This window comes from Panthera leo, chromosome C1 (genome assembly GCF_018350215.1).
Source record: "Panthera leo isolate Ple1 chromosome C1, P.leo_Ple1_pat1.1, whole genome shotgun sequence".
In the NCBI taxonomy this organism is placed as follows: domain Eukaryota; kingdom Metazoa; phylum Chordata; class Mammalia; order Carnivora; family Felidae; genus Panthera; species Panthera leo.
This window is the reverse complement of record NC_056686.1, coordinates 58,396,998-58,420,809: the sequence shown is the minus strand read 5'-3', so window position 1 is coordinate 58,420,809 and position 23,812 is coordinate 58,396,998. Positions and strand designations below refer to the sequence as shown.

General features: G+C 35.6%; 1 protein-coding gene across 10 annotated transcripts in view; it reads left to right on the top strand.

Moving 5' to 3' along the window:
• PTGER3 (prostaglandin E receptor 3) overlaps positions 1-23,812 on the top strand; it is a 182,954-nt gene that overhangs the window by 16,150 nt on the left and 142,992 nt on the right. For 9 of the 10 annotated variants that reach the window (XM_042952152.1, XM_042952155.1, XM_042952151.1 and 6 more), the window contains exon 2: positions 16,370-16,549. In XM_042952152.1, coding sequence (XP_042808086.1) covers positions 16,370-16,549 — 180 coding nt within the window. Of the gene's footprint in view, positions 1-16,369; positions 16,569-21,780; positions 21,981-23,812 lie in introns of those variants that run through there. The other variant, XM_042952159.1, reaches the window with a different exon arrangement.

The following is a 23,812-nucleotide window of genomic DNA, read 5'->3' as shown; positions in this document are numbered from 1 at the left end:
TTTTTCAGTTCCACATTCTAAGATTCAAACAATTATACAACTTCCCCCAGTCACACCCCTAGAGAGTGGCATCCATGAAGCTTTTTTATGCCATAACGTTCAGTTTCATAGTGGTTGTCTCTACTTTTCTTGGTTTACTAAAGCACTGTCATATTACTTTATTGAAAATGTACAAAAAGAACAGATTGAGTGAAAATACCTAAAAATAACACAAACTGGCTGGGTCAGATAATCACATGGGTTAAAGACGATTTCCTGCAGAATCTCATTGATCCATTCAATGACTGGCCTTAATAGGACCTTGGGTTTATAGAGAATATGTCATGTAAATCCCTGTAGAAGGTGACAAGAATTTTCACTTGTCCTACAATAAACTGTTAAAGGATTCCATTCAACATGATACCTACAATTTAGGAGGTATTTTCTGTAAAGGTGGGACCTCCATTTCATCCAGTTGTCTGTCTTTTCAGGCGTAGAACACTCACATACAGTGGTAAAAAGTTTTATTAGGCAAACATTTTCCAGCTAGTACAATTCACAAATATTATTCTTTTCACTGAACTATTTATAAAACAAATAAAACTGTTTATTGAGTTCTCTTTGCCTAGTGGGAAAGTGTTTGACTACAGTCAAAATTAGAAAATTTGTTTTGACAGTTTTAAAACTTGCAGCATGATGTAGTACAATTGGGATTCTTGCAGACCTGCTTTCATCTTTTTTTTCTTATAACTGTAGAGAAAGAGCTGTAGTGAACAAACCTCAGTGTGCTGACAGTGACTCTCTCACAAAGAATTCAGGCATGTTACTATCTAGCGCCCTCTCACCCAGGCTTCAGATTCCTTAGTTTAATTCTTAAGATCCTGGATTTGGCCACATGTCCTACTCATTTTCCATCCTTCCCCCAGCATCCTTACCTTCTGTCATAAAGATCAATTTGTAGCTCCTAGGATGATTCACACAATTTCCCACTCAGCAGTAGGAACTCTTTGTCTTCCAAAACTTTCCAGAAACATCCGCTATTTAGGGGGCCATGCTTTCCTGATCCTGGAGACAGATTTAAAAGCCCTCCCTTATACTCCACAGTGCCTGTGTATACCCTGATCACTTAATTATGCACAGTTGTATTTACGGTTGTCATAATATTTATTATGGCAATGAGGACGATGGTCCACAGTAGACAAATGCTTACTTTATAGTAGGCACTATGCTAAGCATTTCACAGACATAATCTCATTTCATTCTGTCAACAACACTCTGAAAGGATACTGCTATCTCCTTTTTCAGCTGAGGAAATTAGTTTTGGTATGTTAAGTAGCTTTCCCAAATCACAAGGCTAACACAAAGCAGAGCTGACTTTCAAATCCAGATTTGTCTGATTTTATGGCCTATGTGATAAATGGTTAAACTGTATGGCCTCCCTCTGGTTAATATTCATTTGTTTGTCTGATTCACTGTGCACTGTAAACTGCTTAAGAACAGAGACTTTGCCTTATTAGTCTATGAGTTTTCCTGGCCCATAGAAGCCACTCACTAAGTGACTATGGGACGAATGAAAAAAAAAAAAAAAATGTTGTAATAAAATGAAAAAGACACTAGATTTGGAATCACAAAATTGATGTATAAATCCTGGCCTTAAGAGTTTTACATATATTACATGGTTTTTAATCTTCACATAAACGTTGGAGGTGGATGATATCTTTTATTTTCCTTTACTTTTTCATTTGCTGGGTAAGCAACTTGCTTTAAGGTTCAGAGTTTGTAAATGATATTGAGCAAATCAAACCCAAATGTTTTGTTTTTAATATTTATTTTTGAGAGAGAGAGAGAGAAAGAGAGAGAGAGAGACAGAGTGCTAGCGGGGGAGGGGCAGAGAGAGAGGGAGGCATAGAATCTGAAGCAGGCTCCAGGCTCTGAGCTGTCAGTACAGAGCCTGACATGGGGCTCGGACTCAAGAACCACGAGATCACCACCTGAGCTGAAATTGGACACTTAACCAACTGAGCCACCCAGACGCCCCAAACCCAAATGTTTTTGATGCCAAAGCCACCAATATAGCTTGTGTCTAATGAATACTGTGTACTATGTATGCAGTCAAACTTGTGACCATTTTTAAAAACATTTCTTTTCCTTTGTTACTTTTATTGTTTCCATGTTGTTGTTAGTAATAAAAATTCTCAGATTAAAAAATACTTTTAGTGTAGACAAGAATGGGAGACACAACATTGTTTCTGTAATGGAAGAGAAAAGTTAATTGGAAGCAGAGGGTGGAAACACTAGAAAACAGCTACTCCAATGCCTGGTGTTCAAAGAAACAAACAAACAAGATGTTTAGGAAGGTGCCCTGGGGATAACAATTAAACAATGAGGGATTTTAGCAACAATAGGGAAACAGTAAAAATAACAAAGAGAAAAACAGTGCTTCGAAAGATGCTCAAAAGTTTCAGTATAATTATGTTTCCCTCAGTTGTTATTAGAGATGATATAGTATATTGGCTTCAGAGTAAAAAAAAAACCACATAACTGCAAATCCAGAGTTAGGACAGCCTTCAGGGCTGGTTAATCCCCAAGTTTAGTATTGTCATCAAGGACCAAAGCTTGTCCTGTCTTTTGCAGTCTACTGTGTTGGCCTCATCCTATCAATGGCTTGTTCCCCTCAGATTTTGGGATGGTTGGTAGTACAGAAACCTTTCCCTGACCTCCATCCACAGATTCACTTTCCACAGTTCCAGTTACTTGGCGGTCAACCATGGTCCAGAAGCAGATGATCCTCCTTCTGATGTATTGTCAGAAGGTCCGTAGTAGCCTGTCACCATGCTTACATCATTTACCTCACTTCATCTCGTCATGTAGGCACTTTATCACCTCACATCATCACAAGAAGGGTGAGTAAGGTGTAGTAGATATTTTGAGAGACCACATTCACATTACTTTTATTATAATATGTTGTGATAATTGTTCCATTTCATTATTAGTTATTGTTAATCTCTTACTGTGCCTAGTTTACAAACTAAATTTTATCATAGGTATGTATACATAAGAAAAAAGATAGTATATGTGGGGTTTGGTACTATCTGTGGTTTCAGATATTCACTGGGTGTCTCGGAATGTACCCCTTATTTATTATTGGAAACTAGTATACATGCTTCCTAGTTCACGTCTAGCAGGAGTAAGAAGCTGTGTTTTTCTCTGGTTCCCTCCAGAGGAGGGAGAGAAACTTTCCCCCAGATATCCAGGGAAGGGAACTTCCTCTTGTTGCTTCATATGAGATCTTGTTGCTTCATATGGGATCACATCATCACCCCTGATCCAGACACGTTCTAGTATTTAGGGATGAGATCAGCTCTGGGGTGCTTAGACTCCCATGAAAATAGATGTATGGATGAGAAGGGGAGATGGAAGAATGGGTGTTGGGTAGGCAGCCAACAGCTGACACTAGAGTGATGATACGTATGCAGTTTAATTGAGGAAATATATGCGATAGGCCCTCAAAAAGTATAAAGCCCGAGACCTTTGTCCAGTGTGGTAGCCACTAGCCACATGTGGTTACATGTGGTTACATTTGAAAGGTGATAATTCCAAATTAAGAGTGTAAAATACATATATAAGTGTAAAATACTCATCAGATTTTGGGCATTATGTAAAAAAATAATGTAAAATATCTCAATCTTTATATTGATAACATGTTGAAATAGTATTTCAGATATATTTGGTAAATTAAAATGTATTACTAATATCAATTCTACATGTTTCTTTGCTTCTTTTAAGTGTAGTTACTATAAACCTTAAAAGCATACATATGGCTCTCATTTGTGGCTTGAATTATATTTCTTTTGGACAGAGCTGCATTAAACCAATGACTTTCAAATCGTTTTAACTGGAGAAACTATTTCAATAAATATTTTTAGAGAAATGGACAAAAACAGAAGTGTTTTGGCCCAGTGGGGTAGGAACTGGATATTTACAAATCCTAATGACATCTATTCACCAATTCCTGCAAAAACATTTATGAAAATGCTAACATTAAATATAGATTTAAAAATGAAATCGATAAAATTCTCTAAGATAGTAATAGGAATAATTTTATAAATTACTCACTTAAGGTCCTCCTTGGGAAGCCATATAGTGCAGTAAAAAATCTGGGAATCTTCAGGGAACTCACACCTTAAGGAGAGAGGGAGCTAATGGATTTAGTTGTTGGGATTTGACTATCTTCTCTTAGGAGCCTATAGTCTTTATAGGAGTTTGGCTTCTGAGTCATGGGAAAAATCGGTTTCTTCCTCGTGTTTGCTTTCTTCTAGCTCCTATTAGTTAATCTGCTGTTGGACCAAATGGTATGAATCCAACTAAACCAACAGATGAGACAAAAGCAGCCTAAGGGGAAAAACATAGAATATGAATAGGTTACAAGTTTCCATTTTCCTACATCCCATGTTGTGTGAATTCGATCTTGTTTAAACTTTCTTCAAACCTGGTACAAAATTGTAACTGCTAACTGTAATTTAAGTGGTTTTGTAAAGTCTGATTTTCTGAAAATGAAAAGCACAATCTTTTCAGAAGAGCATTTTGAAAACTAAAGTTTATCATTTGCAATGTAAATAACACAAGGCACTCAATAGTTTTCACCTGCTGCATATGTGGTACATGAAAGGAAGGCATGATTGTGAAGGCGTTTTACAAAGCTGCTACATAAATTTTAAGGGATAATGGGGTTACAAAGGGACCTGTGTCTCTATGGACATAGCAAGTTACAATTCTGTGGTAAGTCATAGCCACAGTCTATTAGAATCTGTGTACTGAGGAGGCAACAGTGAGGGGATCTTTTTTTAAATATATAATGACTTTTTTAAAAAGTTTATTTATTTTGAGAGAGACAGCATGCACACACACAAGTGGGGGGAGGAGCAGAGAGAAAGGGAAAAAGAGAGAGAGAGAGAGAGAGAGAGAGAGAGAGAGAGAGAGAGAGAATCTCAAGCAGGCTCCATGCTGTCAGTGCAGAACCAGTTGCAGGGCTGGATCTCAGGAACCGTGAGATCATGATCTGTGCTGACCATGACCAAGAGTTGGACGCTCAGCTAACTGAGCCACCCAGGTGCCCCATTGAGAGGATCTTTTATGCTTCCTTTTGTTATACTTAACGTCTGAAGAAGAACAAAAATAAAAACAAATAATATTTACATAAGTCTGAGTATTTTACTGTTTACTATAAACTTTTGTACCTGTTAAAACAGCACAGTGAGCTGAGTGGGATGCAGGAATCAATGTCTTCAGTGCGGCTACTTGGTAGACCCAAAAGGTGAAAGAGTCAGCAGAAGTGTTTAATTGCGGCTTTCTCACACGAGCAGCAAAAATGCAGGTTTAACTTAGTGAACACAGTTCTCTTCAGAAAGGTTGAGGCATTGGAGACTGACCATCCTGTCATGATTGGGAAATCACAGAATGTTCTTCTTAATGTCAAAGAAAAAAGTGACACCAACGCAAGACACCTTAAGCCCCTCCCATTGTGGGTCTGGCACTGCACAATTACTTAGCACCTATTTACAGTCCACACAACAAGAGTTAACTATAGAAAAAGCTGGTGAATTTTACGAGGATGTGTTTTGTATTGGGAAAAAGAAAATGAATTACGTGAAATGTTAGGAAGTTCCTATGCTAACGCTGACTAGAAGCCTAACATTGACAGAGAATTTTACAAATAAATTAAACTATTATTTATGTGTTATCTGTTATACTCTGAAGGGTATTTTAAATACTTAATATAATATAGGTATAAGATATCGTTTCATATTTGTGGGCAAGAATTGTTTAAGCCAGGAACACTAGAATCCTATATAACATTTTTTTTAACAATGAAAGAACTTTTGACTTACTATAAATTATAAATTTGATAGTAAATATCCTTCTTAAAGACCGTGTTGTTATGCACGTCTTATTGTGGGTTTTGTCTTGAGCTGTATTTCTGGAAAAAAAATGTTATTAAATACATAAGAATTCTTTCTTTCTTATTGATTCAACATGTTTTACTTTAAATATTTGCTTCTCCTATTGATTCTCCAGCGCAGCTTTCCAGTTTCTTCCAGGTTACTACTGTAGCTGTGAACATTCTACTTAAAATCATGAGTGATGAGAAGATGTATGTACCTAAAGTCCTTTAGCACCTAAATTGAAGCTGTTATTCTGAGTAATTATAATAGCAGAAACACAACAACAACAACAACAACAACAACAAAAACAAGACCAAAGTCTTGAATAGGATAGATATTGGTGGATTTGTACATTAGATAAAAACTCTAAAATCCTGTACCCCCATATGGGTAGGGGGTACTCGTCCTACCATTCATTCATTGGTTAATTCAAAATTATTTATGAATATACACTGTAATGTATTCTGTGTTAGCTGCTTCCTCAGGTAAACCTAAAAGGACAGAAATAATCCCTGCTCTTGTAATAATGTTAATGTATTAAGAGAGACTGATAATTAAAAACAAGCAACAATACGAAATGTTTAGTGGTGATAAAGCAAGTAGAGAATTTGGGGAGTCCATATTAAAACTTTTCTCCTGGGCTTTTGTCAAGGGAGACACCAAATAAATTGACATTTCAAGCCTACACAAAAAAATAAATTGGGACTGGGCAAGTAAAGATGGGAATGGCAGTTGAAGGACCTGGGGGTCCATATTGTAAAAGTACAGAAGCAAGAGGGACTGGCCCTTTTAAAGAACTCAAAGAGGTTCAAGATGATTGGAATATAAATGTGAGGGTACAGAGTGGTGATGTGAGCTCAACAGGGGCTGAGTGGTGATGGGCCTTGCACGTTCATTAAAAGACTTCAGACTTTGCTATTGCAGAACTTTTCAAAGGGAAATAGCAGTAACATTCCCGTTTTAGGAGTATCCTGTGTAAGCAGGATGGAGGGACTCGGAATGGAAGCTAACAAATCCTGTAATAGACTTTTATGGTAGTTCAGACAGGAGATGGTGGTGGTCTGGGTTTAGGGTCAATAGGAATGAAGATGAAAGAAGTGAAAGATTAAACAAATATTAGGAAGTTAATGGGAGACTTTGTGATTGGATGTAAGGAATATGGATAATGAGGTGGAATGGAGGGAGAAGCAGATAGGAATGAATCGAGATGAATCACGGATAACTCTTAGGTTTCTGTTTTAGGGAATTGGGTTCACTGAAATAAGGAAGATTGGTGGAGAAGCAGCTTTGAAGAAGATAATAATATTACTTTTGAGCCTGTTGAGTTTGAAGTAAGACGTCTAGGCAGAGCTGTGCTACAGGCAGATAAATTAATCGGTCTGGAGCTCAGAGAAGAGGTATAGCCTGTAGCGCATAGATGGATTCTGAAGTCATCGGGGTAGAAGAGGTCACCCACTGAGTTTATGCACAGCAAGAAGAGGAGGCAGCCTCCCATTATTTAAGATAAGACCCAAAAATGCTAACATTTTCAGGATGGGTAGGGAAACGGGAGCCATAAAAGAGACTGCAAAGGATCACCCAGAGAGGTAGCAGGAAAATAAGTAAGAAAATCAAATCAACTCAAATGGCAACTTGAATATTTGGGCATATTTGGGAAATGCCAACCAGTACATTTGGGCACCTGAATCTTAGAGAAGAGAGTGTTTCAAGAAAGACTTGTAAGTGTCTGGTGGATTTTGAAGCCTTGGTGGTAGCCTTGGGAACAGTGCTTCTTGAGTATTTGTGGGCACTAAGGCCAGGCTATTATAGGTTTAAGAATAAACGTAAGGAAGATAGACACTCTTTTGAGAAGTTCAACTGTAACTTCAGCAGTATGTGCAGGGATGTGAGAATTCTGCAGAAGGTTTTATTTTCTCAAGGTAGGAGAAATTTAGATATGTTAATATGATACTGGGAAAAAGCCAAAAGTTAAAGGTAAAGAAGAAGGAGATAATTGAAAAAGTAAGGTCTTTGACATTCATGATGGATAAGATCCGGGGCACAGATAGAACGTTAGTCTTAGGTAGGAGATGGAACACCTCTTCTCTTTGAACAAGAGGAAAGGAGGAATGGTTAGCAAAAGATGCTGAACTTGATGGCAAGAAGGTGAAAGGCCCCCAAAGAGCTGTTTCCTCTGTGAGGTGAAGGACAGTGGAAGATGTGTGAATGATTCTGTATCACAGAATTATTCTCATTCACTGTGGAGAATGAGAGAGAGAGAGAGAGAGAGGTGACTAGGGAGTGAAATAAGTTTGGGGACCATGAATTCAGAGAGACCCCAATATGTCCATATTCACCCAGTGTCCATCCCACATACAAGATGTGTCTCTGTGGATACCCTGTGAGATGAAGTGCTCTCACAGCATGGATCGAGAAGACAGTGTCATTTTGACATGAAATAAAGTTAAATGAGAATTTATCATATCAGGTTAGAACCACAGTCAGCCTGCATTGCATACAGGCTGTGTGGCACAAGGAGGGATATGTTTACATGTACTGCCCATGAATCACAGAAGCCAGTAATTGACCACTAAACATCACATTCTCTCTAATAAGCCGTAATGAATTTGATGATTAAGTTAAATGTTTTGATCAATTATAGAGTGTCACACTGTTTACCTATTGGTTGTTAAATTATGCACATATCGACTACCTAAGAATTCAAACTGAAATGACCATGTGGTGGTTCCAGGATGGATTATGACACTAACATCTTATCAATAAATTATTTAATATGTTATTATTTATACAGAAGCTACCAACTACTCTAAATTCAATGCTTTTCTTTTGCGAGTGTGCAAATAACACATTTATTGCAGAGACTTTGGAAAACAAAGAAAAAAATAGAGAAGAAAATATAAATCTCCGTAATTCCCACCTGGAGATATTTTTGTTATACTTTTATTTTTAGTTAAACATTTATTCATTTTTGAGAGACAGAGCCTAAGTGAGGGAGGGGCAGAGAGAGAGGGAGACACAGAATCTGAAGCAGAATCCAGGCTCTGAGCTGTCAGAGCCCGACATGGGGCTCGAACTCATGGACCATAAGCTCATGACCTGAGCCAAAGTTGGACGCTTAACTGACTGAGCCACCCAGGCACCCCACCACTTGGAGATGTTTTGAAAATTCGATTATACTATGTAATAAACATTTGTTTTTACTTTTAACATCCTGAATATTTCCTCATTATTACATTTTTTTCAAAAACAGCATTTTAAATGGCAGCATTGAAATACATATGTATTATGCATATCTCATATATAGTATGCAAATCAGTGGATATCACAGACTTTAAACTGTGCCTTACTGTTGGCCTTTTAAGTTTTCCTAATTTTCTTATGAGGTAAATATCCCTGCACACAAAATTTAGTCCACGTCTCTGATTCCTTCTTTAATCAGTTGACTGCTGTTTAAAAAATTTTAGTAGGGTTGACACACAATGTTGCATTAGTTCCAGATGTACACCATAGTGATTAGACAAGTTTATATGTTATGCTGTGCTCACTACAAGTATAGGTACTATCACCATACACCACTATAATTGTCATTAATACTGTGGTTCTCTGAGTGGGTAATAGGACTCAGCAATTCTGGGTTTAAATGCAACACTGTATTTTGGCAGAAAAAAGGAAACTGTTTTAGATCTAAATATTTGCAAGGATGAATGTTTTTAAAACCTTGACAAAGACATTTTCTAGACTTTTCTCTTGACAACTGAGATGTAAAGGTTTGAAATGTAATGAAGGTAGCTCTTCTGACATGTGTATCACAAAGTTAATTTATCATCCATAATCTAAGGAATACATACTTTTAGTGCAGAGTTTACTTTTCCCTTTTCAGCCAGAATTTGAATACTTAGTTACCGACATGTTTTTTACTGTTCTAATAGAAAGGTATTTATCTAGACATAACATATGCAATGGGCTATACTGACCCAAATCACACAGAATTTACAATTCATGCAACTTGACAGGAAATGGTAATTCTTAGGTACCAAATAAAGTGGTGACAGAATGCAGGCTTCTTTAAGATTTGGAGGTCTCCCCCACCCTCTATCCCTTATTGCCCCATGCCTGTGTTTGGCCTCTGAACCCTAAGACACCACCATCACGTGTTTCATGCCAAAAAAAAAAAAAAAAAAAAGATTTGGAGGTCTTCCTGTGCAGTGATTTGTTAATGGTTCTGCATTACCAAACACCTTTGAAGTTCAAATTTTTTTCTTTCAAAAAAAAAAAAAAAAAAAAAACCACTCAGGTAGAAATGTAAGGAAAGCAGACATACAGATAATGCATTCATTTCCTAGTATTCCTCAAGCATCCACTCTTCTTCTATCCCTGATCGTCAGAGGATTCTCTTCTGGAAGCATATGCAATAGTGCAATAGCGTGGGGCTTGGGAAGAGGTATTCATTATAAATCAAAGACCTTAATTATTCTCATCTCATTTTAATTTTTGCAACTGCACTACTAGATGGAGAAGATCTTCAGCAAGCATATATTAATCATGTTTTAGAGAAGGGAGAACTTAAGACCCAAAGTTAGTTAACTGGTCCCCAACCTAGACACAGAGCTGAGTCAGATTCATGGCGGGTCTCTAACTCCTGGTCAGTGTTTGACAAAGTCAGTTACTTCTAAAAAAATCTTCCCCTAAAGCTTTATGAATCTGGTTCCTTGTACTATCCAGTTGTCCATTTTCTAACTTTGTAATTTTCCTCTCTCCGCTGTTTTCCAAAAGACACATTTGGGGTTTTCCTGAAGAGTAATTTTATCTTTTGTTTACATATTTTACCTTTTGGCTTCTTTTCTTCTTCACATTAACTCCTTATTCATGTTCCAGCTCTGCCGCAGAACTGCTAAGAAAAAACTTAACCATGGAGGTATATGGAAGATGCCTTCCAGGCCAGCCCTTTGGTTTCCTAGTGAGTTTATTAAAGCATAGAGAGTAAATGGCTTGCCTAAAATCACACATGGTGGCCAGGCCAGCAGTAGAATTTATTTCTTCTGATTCTTCATTTGTCATTATTTTGAAGAATTTTATAAAATTACATAATAGTAAAGATGCAATAACATGACTTCTAGTAACTTTTTAAACATTTATGAGCTCTTTGTTTTCAGTTTTCAGATTAGATAAGGTAGGAGAAACTTCTGAAACAGTAGAGTCTAGAATGCTGAGGTGATTTGGCAACTGGAGAACAGAGTTGTAACCAGACTGGAAAGTCTGCAATTATTTCTTAAGTCTCTAGTGAAGCTTCTTCCCATGATAATCCTTCAAATTATGTAATTAAGTGATTTAAAGGGCCCAGACAGGTTTCACTGTATTATAACGTAGTACATTTATTAAACGATAGAGGGAATTTCCAGTAGAGCAGGTTATCCTCCATAGCCTAACAACAGAGGATTATGGAAAACAAAACATCATAGATAAAAATTGGCTGTGAGGAAAGTTCTCTCACACAATTTTATTCCCTCCCCTACAAGTTAATTTTTCTGGGTTTACTCATTTATCATCTTCAATAGATATTTATGACCTATAACCCAAGGCATTTTTGAATCAAGCAGTGAAGTACCAAAGATTTTTAAACATGTAGTTATAAATCCTGCTTCAATAAAACAAAATCCAAATGCAGCATATTAAAAACCGTCTCCTTGGTTAGTGCTTTACACATTGAAAAGGTCATTATCACTGGGAAAGAGACTTTTTTTGTTTAGATGGAGCAAAGCAGTTGCCCTTGACCCTAGGCAGGGATGGAGAAATTAGGGGATGCTGATATAGTTGGGTTTCTGGTTATTGCGGGCACAAAAAGAGCGCTCTATTCCTGCTGATAAACGGGGAGATGCAAGAAGCCTGGGAGAGTCACGTGGAGCCTGGGGAAGATGCTGGCAGAAAAGCTGCTCTCAGGGCCCCCAGAATTAGTCTTAACCACTCCCTTGACCAGATCATTACAAGAGGCTGTTCAGACAGAGCAATCTTGCAGATTATCCATGCATTTGCCAAAAAAAGTAGACTCTGTGCTGTCTAAGCACCCTGGTTTTTATTTGTCCCTTTTTCCTTGTAAGGAATTGAATTGGACTGATAGGAAAAATGAATTGTACTAGAAATCTACATATTCATGCCAAAGGTTTTCTTCCAAAGTCTGAATGTCTGAAAAATATTTGCAAAAATTGTAATCACTGTTTAGCTCCTGAAATACAGGGAAATCAACAGATGGATGCTAATTTGCATTTGTGTTCAAAATAAGATGGATTTGGGAGTCCTACTTCCATCCCTGCTGCCATTTGGAAATGACAGTATCATGCTTTCTGTCCCTAATTGTAGTTATTGTCATATTGCGCATCTCATGATTTCTGGGAAAAGCTGGAGTGTCTCTCCCCATGCGCCAGCTATTGCTTACAGAGCTTGGTTTCATAATTTCATAATCACTGAATTGTCCGTAGTAAATTAAGGGAAATTACAGGGGACTAACCAATATAAGGCATATGAAACCTATAATAGTCTAATAATAATTTATATTTTTAAGCCCCATAAAAACTTAAAATAATCAAGGAGGGCTGTGTAAAATGACTGAAATCCCACTTTAATGAGTAATTTTGTAAATTTTCCTGATTATAAGAAGTTGGACAATTTCTATTTTATATTAAAATATATTTTATTTTATATTTGAAAAAATGAAAATGTAATTGAAATGAGTTTCTAGATCATTCTAGATCAGGCCCAGAGAACTTCCTGAAAGATGGTAGGTGGTCAAATATATTTAATTATTGGATGAGGTGAGGGGTTAAAAGAGCTAGATGTAACCTTTCCAGTAGTTTATAAAGGGAGAAAAAAGAAATAATAGATGTATGTTTTTCTTAAAAGCAACCTAATTGAAAATAAAATTTTATCCCTTTTAATCAAACACATTGAAATCTGATAGAATAACAAGAATTCATTTTTACATGTTACAGTCTTAGAAATTGAGGTAATTTAAATAAGAGTTAGAATGAAGTTTACTTTTACTTTATGTTAAAAAAAAGTTTCCTAATAAAAGTGAACAAAGTAAACAAGCTTGCTGAGATGTTTTATCTATCAGAGACAGTAAATCATTTTCAAGCAACTTCCTCCCCATCCCTTCTCCACCTCTTTTGAGAGCTCACTCTGTGGGTGTATTAGTTTTCTACTGCAGTACTCTAACAAATTAATATAAACTTAGGGGCTTAAAACAAGACCGACTTCTCTTACAATTCTGTATGTTAGAACCCTGACATGAGTCTTACTGGGTTACTCTCAAGGTGTCCATTGGGCTCCATTCCTTTCTAGAAGCTCTTAAGGAGCTCGGAGAATTATGTCCTTACCTTTTTCAGTTTCTAGAAGCCATCCCCATTCCTTAACTCACCTCATGGCTCCCTTCCTCTATGTTCAAAACTGGCAATGTTGTATCTCACTGACAATTCTCTGTACACACATCTCCCTCTCCCCACAGCTGGATAAAATTCTCAGATTTTAAGGACCGTGTGATTACACTGAACACACCCAGGTAATCCCGGAGAATCTCCCCATCTCAAGACCCTTATCATGAATCACATCTGCAAAGTCCTTTTGTCATGTGTGAAAACATATTTGCAGGTTCTAGGAACTGGGACATAGATATCTTTGGGGGACATGTGTGTATGCAGTGAGAGGTAGTGTTCAGTTCACAAGACTATGAGCCAGCATCAGAAGACACTGACATAGATTTACTTATTTAAAAAAAAAATTGGTGTATAATAATTCGTGCTTATTAATGAAGGCAGTTATCATCAACTTCCTTTAAAAGAATTTCATAAATTGTTTGAAATGCTTTTATGTACATACAACTTTTAAAATAATTTAATAATTATTTAATGGTAAATTATTGCTTAATAGTAATAATTCCATTGCCTTCCACAAGTCTATGTATTTCACAGAATTTAATTATAATAACAATATAGCTTTATATACATAATCTACTTTATATTCTGTTTTCACCTAATTCTTACATATACTAGTATACAAATAATATTTTATTAAACTTTACTCCTGATGTTAGAAATTTATGTGTTTAGTTTCTTACTAATATAGATAATGCTTCGCTAAATATTGACTTATTTATACAGCTGTTTTTGCTTTTATTGTATAAATCCCTTGGAAACAAATCCTTTGAAAGAAATTACAGAGTAAGAATATATGACTATCTGTGGGTTGTCTACCCATTCCCCTGTTCTTATTTGCTTATATCACCATAATTTGCTCAGGTATTAGGTGGTAATGTGGTCAAGGACCATGATGTAAGCCCCAGGGGATGAATTTGTCCTAAACAAAACCTGGAAGTTTCTGTCTCTTTTGCCAGTGATTGGTTTAAGAATCTGTGGGTCAAATTTGTCCACTTAGACCAAGTTGAAGTTTTTATAGCAGGTGCGGGTTTGATCGGAGCTAGAATTTAGTTAAGATGATGAATCTGTCATGTGCTGACATTTGTATGCACCATCTGGGTGTCTATTGTTACCATAGTTCAGATGACAGAAGGAGCTGAAGTAGGATGAGATTGGAACAAGAGCAAAAGGCACTGAAGAGGATGAGACAAAGGAAAGATTTGAAGAAAACTGACATGACTGTATAAGGGAGCAGGTGCCATTGCTGGGATTGTGGGTTTGTGGTCCAGAGTGTTTTAGATGTTCAGAGATGTTGACCTCAATTTGAGATATATGACCTAGGGACAGACATCCAAATGAGTGTGGGCTTCACAAGAAACCTTGGGTCCAATAGAATGGACTGTGAGCAACAAATGAAAGCCTCATATATAATTTTAAATTTTCTAGTAGTGACATTTTTAAAAAGTAAAAAAAAAGTAATGTTGATTTTAATAATACATTTTATTTGACACAATATATCAAAATGTTATCATTTCATTATAAAATCATTACATATTCCAACATCTCAGTTTGTCCTGGCCACATTTCAAGTGCTTAAGAGTCGTGCAGCACAATTAGAAAGATGAATTCAGGAGCCAGTTATAAAGTCAGCACCTTTCTTTGTCTGCTAATGTGAACCTGTGTTTGGGTTGTTTCTGTGTTTTGTTTGTTCGTTTGTTTGTTTGTTTGTTTGTTTTTTGCTGTTGTGAATAACACTGTAATGAACAGTCCTATGCACAACTCCCGGGGCAGGAATTCAGGATGGTATATCCCTAGGAGTAGGATTGCTTGCAGGTAGCAGAGGAAATAGTGCTTGTTTCTTCAGGAAACAAGATTCTTCAAATCTTTCGTTTGTCTCATCCTCTTCAGTGCCTTTATTTTCCACAGTGGGTGTTCCAGTTCACTTTTCCAGATAATGGTGTGTAAAAGCGTCCTCATTTCTCCACATCCATACTAACATTTGGGAAAGTCTCATTTTTTCATTTTTGTCAAACTAGTGGGTGTAAAATGGTTCTTATTTTCTCATAATTTGCACTTTTCTGATTATTAATGAGCTTGAATATCTTTTCAGAGGTATATGAACCTTCATTCTTTTCTCTTCTATGGAAATCACAAATATCTATTCATTCATATATAAATATATTTATATGATATATGTCATATAATATTATATTCATATATATGTCATATTACCTATTTATTCACAAATATTTATTGAGCACTGTTTATTAAGTATTGGTTTAGGTACTGGCAATATATTAGTGGGGAAAACAATAGTCCCAAATCCTGCCTTCCGGAAGTTTACATTCCAGTGTGTGTATATGGTGAGAAGGGAGAGATAAAAAAAACAAAGCCCTATAGGTCAAGTGGTATTAGGAAACCTCGTTGAAGTCTGGCTCAGCCATTTTACATCATTAAACCTTGGCAGCAACTGTAAAAAGGAAACTGTAATGCTATCTCTCTTAATTTTTTATTAAATGCATATAAAGAACTTGATGGAGTCCTGGCAAATTGTATGGATTCAGAAAATGCTAAGAATAAGTATTATTTCCTCCTTTCTTGCTTCTACTTTTTTTTTTTTTTTTCTGTAATTTGCTTCAGTTTGGACTACTGAAGTTTAAGAGTAAATTTGTTTTGGTTTGTTGAAGTGTTGGCTTTCGTTAGGGTGTCAACCCATTGGTACTTTCTGCATCAAGACAGATGACTTTGGCTAATTTTGAGATGTGTTTTTGAGATTTCAAGCTTCTTAAATACCAAGGATCAAGATCCTGAGAACATGTACTTTTTAAAATGCTGCATTAGGTCAAATGCCAAAAATGAGGGGAAATCTGTAGGAATGTCTTGTATTCATTCAGGGCTGTGTCCCGTGAATACAAATTTTTCCTGAATTAATCATTTCAGTCCAACAACCAATTTGCTGTAAGCTATGTGCAAAGTATTGTGCAGAGGAGATACATGTGACTTTGTTAATCTTTGGAACAATTATTTGTCCCTCTTTCTTAGATAATGATGTTGAAAATGATCTTCAATCAGACATCTGTTGAGCACTGCAAGACACACACTGAAAAGCTGAAAGAATGCAACTTCTTCTTAATAGCTGTTCGCCTGGCTTCACTGAACCAGATCTTGGATCCTTGGGTTTATCTGCTGCTAAGAAAGATCCTTCTTCGAAAGTTTTGCCAGGTAGCAAATGCTGTCTCCAGCTGCTCTAATGATGGACAGAAAGGGCAGCCTATCTCATTATCCAATGAAATAATACAGACAGGAGCATGAAAGAGAACACGTAATCAACTTGCATGTTCACAGCTTTTGGCAACAAATAGCCCTAAACCTTACTGTGAATTTAGGCATCTCTGGCATGCCACCATTTATGCATTGAAGGAGAATTTTGATATAAGGCTAAATGGTCTCAGAAGCATAGATAATCCCCCTGTGTGCCAAAAGTATTGAAATACAAACAAAGGAAAATATATTAGTGACAGTCTAATGTTTTTGGGTCTCTGCCATTTGTAGCTGAATATGTGATTATTTATGAGATGAACACATTTTTTATAAATGATCTTGGTCTGTGGTGGGGATGGGATAGGAAAAGTTAATATTCCAGTATACTGAGTACTTGGGGGATTGAATGCATAGATCGTCAAAGATAGGCAAAGATTTGCTTTTGTTCAAAGACCTTGGTCTTCTGTATTCTCTTTCTTTCTCTCCATGTCACTCTTTTCCCCGTATATTTTTTAAAAAGTTGCATTAGGATAAAAACATATAATGTATACAATATTTGGTGGTACTGATGTAAATATTGCTCAATCTATAAATTATCTGCTGAACGTATAAAGTTTAAGTTTTGGTTGTATTGGTAATTAGGTTTACTCATTATCTAAATGACAGCCAATTCCATTTATTTCAAATATGGTGGGATTTGTGACTATCCAAATACTAAATGTTCTTCTTTTTTAATACGTTTTTAATTCCTACAAGCCTGGATAAGATTCATGAATCTGATCTTGAGAGTCAATGTAGTAGTTTTTCAAAATGCTATTTAAGAACTGATTGGAGAACTAAATATAGGTACTGTGCTTAATTATCTTCCTTGATTTTTCCACCAAAAGTATTCTCTAGTCTTTTGGAATATCTAAATACTAACTCTGATTCTAAGACCAATAAATATTTTGAAGGTTCCATAAATAATTTGGCCTATTTATAGAATAAGAAAATTAATAAGGTTGACCCCTCACAGCACTTTCTCTGTTCCTCTTTACCTAAATATTTATTATTAATATATTTTTCTTATAGTCTACATGTGTACAAACCTTGATGGCTAAGGTTGATATATTTTTGGCACAAGTAGATCATTACGTTAAGTTTTGAGAGTTGCACTTAAAAAAAAGAATCTCCCCAACAAACACAATAATCTTTTAATTTGGACCCGCACAAAATGCTCTTTGTTTTCTTTGGAGCATTCATTTTGCAAACTCATTAACATTTTCTCATGAAGATCTTAATTTACAGCTTACCTTATTGTATTCCTAGTTAAAAAAGATTAAAATTTATTTTATACTTCTTTATAGTACTACTTTTTCCCCTGTGTTTAGTAGGCATTTGAGAAGAATTGATTTCAACAGGTACAATATATGCATTAGGTTAATATGTAAACCATCCCAGGTCAATCAGGAATAATCAATTTAAAGCAAAGTGTTAAGCTGAGTGAGAAACAAGATCTGCTGAGAGTGCCTATGTAATTCATGGCAGTTGTACTGCCTATGTTTTAGAAAAAATGATGATAAATAACCTAATACTAAAGCCCCATTGTAAAATCTCTCTATGGTATAGAATTGGGTTTCCCACAGGTCACCTCATGAAGAATTAGACAAAACTACCTCCTCTTTCAAGAAAAAAAAGTGCACTTAAATGACCTTATAGTAAAGAAGCTTTACCTCTTGAATGGTCCTCTGGTCCTGGGTTATAATCAGATACACACACACACACACACACACACACACACGCACACACACACAGAATGAATTTAACTGGTATGAGTGTCATTGGGTTATTCCTTCCAGCACCTAGTCCAACACTTGAAACATAGAAAGCGTTCAGAATGTATTCAGTGAATGAATGAATAAATGTCTGCCAAAACTCAGTGCATATCGGTGAGGCACCTGCCATATGATTGAAGTGCTTCATGCCATTACAGTCCATAAAACTGATAAAGTGAATGATCTCTGCCTATTTAATTACAGAAATATGAATTTATCTTCAAATGTGTAGTATCATGTTGCTGTACAACAAAGTGCTTTATTTGTGTTAATAATTTAAGAGACCGATACTTCCAAATGGTAATGGAGATTACTGTCAAAGAAATATCACTTTTCTTCAAAGCACAGAAATACATAAAGACAAAACAGCCTCAAACTTATCCTTAATGACAAAATAAATATCTTCCCAGCGACACATGGTAGGAGTGGACAAATGGCAGCTTTTGAACAAGGTTGCAAAGGAAGTAGAGAAGGAAAAATTACATAAGTGGTGTGTTTTTGTTATCTAGGCAACCATTTGTTCATCCAGAGAAAACCAGATAAGAAATGTAAGTCCCAAATGATTTCAGCCTTTGGATGGTAGTTGAGATTAGATTTCAGAGATGTGTGCAAAGGCCCTAGATGTGGTTAGGAAGCAGGCATCTAAAGTCACTGTAGAAAAACCTCTGTTTCCAAATTTAAGTTTATTGACCTTTAAATTCATTCTCATATACTTAATTGATCTATATATATATATATATCTGAGCAGGAAAAGAAAATGTGTGCATAAATTGTGACAATTCCTAACTTGACAATATTGGTTAAAAATAATAGAGGTCTAGGAAACCACATGGGAAGAAGTGACTGAGTGCAATGTAGAAATATATGTAAAATCGTCTATTGTAGATTTTATAAAGCAGTGCTGATTTTCTAAACGATGAGTTTATACAGTATTCTGTGTTGTAGAAGAAAATGATGGCATGCTATCCGGTAAGAACATTTTACTTTTCAGATAAAATTAGTGTGGTGGATATCTTAAAATTATTTAAATGGAGGAAACAAAATGTGTTAATATTTATGAAATTTACGTAATGCTGTATCTCAAGATATTCTAAGTAACTGTGTTTAATTGTGACAGATTTAAATGGCTATGAATCAAAAAGTGAACATATATTTCTACTTAACACTTCTTTATTGCATAAAAGATCTCTTGACCACGTTATAGAATAGAATTGAGTAAGCTCATGTAAAAGTTAGCTGAAAGAGACCCCGGGGCCATGTTGATGTTGAGTAATGGACTGACTAGAAACTCTGACAAATCACTATTTTTAAAAGGTGGTCAATCTGTGGCAATATTCTAATAATAGATTTTCATGTGAATTAGACCTTTTATTTATTGATACTTTTTATATTTTTGTTGTTTTTGCCTCCTAATTTGTGATTAACTTTCAATCTCCCCATGTCAACAATCACTTAATAGTTCTTTGGTATTGGGATTAAACCAGAGACATAAAGTAGAAACATTCTGATCTTTGAAACTGTAGGCATATATATTGCCTGTTTATTTTTTAATCCTTTAACCTTGAAAGCTTTTCTTGAGATAAACAGAATACCAGAAGATGAGTGACACAGAAAGACTACAGAGTAATTATTCGTACGAACAGATAAAAGTTTAATGTGGAAAAACTAAAATTTCTACGATTTACCCATGTGAAACGTTCAGATGATCAATCATGCCAAATATGCAGTGATGCTGTTTCTTGCTGGTTTTGTGCTTGCATATTTCTCAAAGTCTGCTAAAATTGAGGTTTAAATAAAAGTGCAGAATTATTCAATGAATGAGATTATATCATTTTAAAAAATGAAGACTCTTTAATACTGTGGCTACGTCCAGAGGACTGTTTTCTGAGTTGCAATAAAATTCTCATAAGAGGTGGTACATAGCTGTGATGTTTCCTAACATAGGTTTTGATAGAGCCAATTTACAAACTTTGAGAATCAGCCTAAAGCTCACATGCACATTTGTTAAAAACTGTATCAGCTCAGTATTCTATTCTAACGAACAGGCAGTGATTACTGAAGCATGAAACAGAGAATTGGGGGAAATTGTAAAATTAAAACTCCATTATGTTGGCATTTACATGGATACTAATTTCATGAGAAAGTTCATATTCAGCTGAATTACTCCTACCCAAAAAGTTTCAGTTTCGATGTTACAAGGAATTCGTATCTACAGTGATCAAGTAAAACCTTTCACATGTCCTCCCTGAATGCCTCTTTTGGATTGAGTCCACCTTGAATAAAACTGAAGAAAGTAAAAAGAATAGTGCAGGGTGGCCTTACTCTCAAAGTGAAAAAAGAGAAAACTGAGACTATGCCTATCTCTGAAAGACTTGAACAAGTCTAGAATCAAAGAATTTTTGTCTCACAAGGAGATCAACAATTCATTTTAAAGTCAGATGGAAAGATATCTTCACTCCACACTACTTAACACGTCCTTTCTCACTGTCCCTGTTCTCTACTCTTTTAAGGAATGAAATAAAACAGCATTTTTACTTTATATATTCTCTATTTTATAATTCCTTAAACAAAGATTCTATTTAAAGGTTTATAATTCATACAAGGTGAATTGTAAACCATTACATTATGATACCATAAGCTGAGTATATTTTGATTCTCTAGAAAAACAATTCAATCAGATACAAACCATATTCATTTATATGTCTCTCATTTTCTTCATTGAGAATGAAAATTATTTGATTTTCATAAGTTTTAAATCAATGAGCTGCATATTCTCAACAACTCAAATATTTACTGGATTATATATTTTTTCATTAAGAATGAGACTGTCACCCTAAGCCTTGCCTCCAGTTTATTCATTTTCTCAGCAGAAGGAATGTAACAGATATTTACTGTTGGTAAAACTGGGATTGTTTTTAAGAGGACAGAGAACAGGTGTGTACTTTTAGTATGCTTCTGCCCTAATACATGAAATGGATCTGAGTCTCTTTTTTACTAAGTCTGTTTTGATGGAAAAATGTTATTATGGGAGTAAAGGTAGGAAGGAGAGAGATCATCATGAGAAACAAAATCAGATTTTTCAAGCTTTTTGAACATTTGGGAGATGATTCTACCTCTAAAGTTATTTTCATAAGTGCAGCTCTTAAATTCCTTTGTCAATTGCTTTAGAAACAAAGTATGTTGGCCTTTTAAATTAAAGTGAATCAGATATCTAGACAAAAGGCAGCCAATCACCAAACTTTAATAGTTTTTTAAAAATAGTTTCTCGATACGTTTTCAGTTTGTGTAGAAATAAAAGCTGCAATGTTAGGCAGAGAAAAATGCACATGACTTATACTCCAGTGTTCTTTTGACTACTGAAAAGGTACTTTTGTGGAGTAGGGAAGGATGGAGGTGGGGTAGAGAACGTAAGGAAAGACATGGAGGAAACATACATTTCCAACTTGTTAAAATCCTTCATTCTTTTAGTCCATTCCTCAGAATCAACGAAAGGAAGGGACTGCATTTATCTTCATACAGTTGAGTGTCAGTGAGACAAAGCAAAGATGGCCAGTGTTCTTTTCTGTAAGAACAGGTGTTCAGTTCACTTAAGTCATCACTGACAGCTAAATTCTCTTCCTTTCATGTATATATATATACATATGAAATATATTTATACATATTTATTCATATAAATATATGAAATATTTTATTTTCTCCCTCTTTTACCAAATGTTCATGTACAGATAAAGTTGAACATTTCTTTACACAAACAAATTAAAAATAGGCACTGATTATCTTCATCTGTTTACAATAAATGAGTATAAGTACTACTTATGTGGTATATTTAAGTAAGAACTGAAATCATTGGCACTTTTAATCATAATGGGAAGCTCAGCATAGAAAGCATATGTTTCTCCATCTGTCCTACTCAGCATCCTATCCCTACACACTTGGTAAAGTGGGAACATATACTTTTGTCATCTCTGTGTAAAGTTTTTTTGGAGATACCTAAGTATAGTTAAACATATCTTCCAGTATATTTTAAAGGCTGGTATTCAGTATTGTGGAGAGTAAAACATACTATGAAAACTACATCAAAGTTTTGATGGCATTCAAGTCATAGTTAGTCTGTGTATTTAATAAATGTATGTTTTTTATGTTGTGTTTGTCAATGAAAAATAAAGTTGAATGTTCTGAAATGTTCCTGTCTTTTTTTCCTGATGCCAACTCATGTCAGGAATATTTTATTTATAATTGTGTTAAGTGTTTTTCTGAAATCCTATTTGATGTGCTTTGTCAAATAAAAGCACAATGTAATATGCAACAGCATTATGCTAACTGGATGATTATACCATTTTGTTTTATATTCCATAATCACGTACAGTACAGAGTATCATTGATTTACTGTAGATCTGAGGTGCTCTTTTCCCACTTTCAACATGATATCCATTCATGTTATAATCCCAGATTTTTTGTCTTTAATACAAAAGCATATTTATAAATTATTCTCAATTTAGTTCATCCCCTTTTTGTGTGTATTCTAGGGTAATCTACACATAGTCAACCAAAGAATTGTCTTTGTAGTCAGACCCTTTGATAGATTTGTACCTGGGTATTGGTGTCAGCTGATTATTGGTAGAAACAAATGTTGGGCTGCCCCTGTGCTATGTGCTAATTCAGGTCAATCACCTCATCCTTCTTGAGTGAAGGGAGATGTTCTGTGGAATATAGGCTGTTAAGCCAAACTCATAAACGTAGCGCATCAGATTTGCCTTCCTTCCTCTTAGGAAAGGTATTTAGGGAGAGCTCTGTCCATGATTTCTCCCAGGGGGTCCTAGGCTTCCAACCAGGTCTTATGGTCTCTATAGTCTTTACTCTGTTACCTTCTGTTAATCAAGAAATTAACCACCAGAAATTAAACCATCACAGTGTAGAACCTCATGCCATAAAATGAGTCATTGACCAGTCAGACATGGGGTCAGACATCCTTAGATATCCTTGGAGGTTGTTGTGTTCACCATAACAGTTTTGAATAAACCCAGTTTGGAGATTGGGTACTCAGAATCCAAGCCAGTCCTCTGGGCTTATTCCTTCCTTCAACACATGTTTGTTGTTGTACCAGTTATGTGCCAAGAATTCTGGTAGGTGTTAAGACACAAGGATTTTTTTTCTGAAAAATCAGCTATCAATGAGTTTATAATATAGTAGAGAAATAGGAAATAATTTGATCAGAGCTGCTATTAGAGTAAGCATAAGAGGGAGGTGATGCTAAAATAGGAAATCATTTCCTGTAGGAGATGACATTTAACCTGTGTTTTGGAGAAAGGAGTTGATGTTAGTTGGGAAGGGGAGGGCATTTTGCCCCAAATTGCAATTTCCAAAGCATTCAAACTAACTAAATTCTAGTGGCCCTGTGAGTAGTATAGGT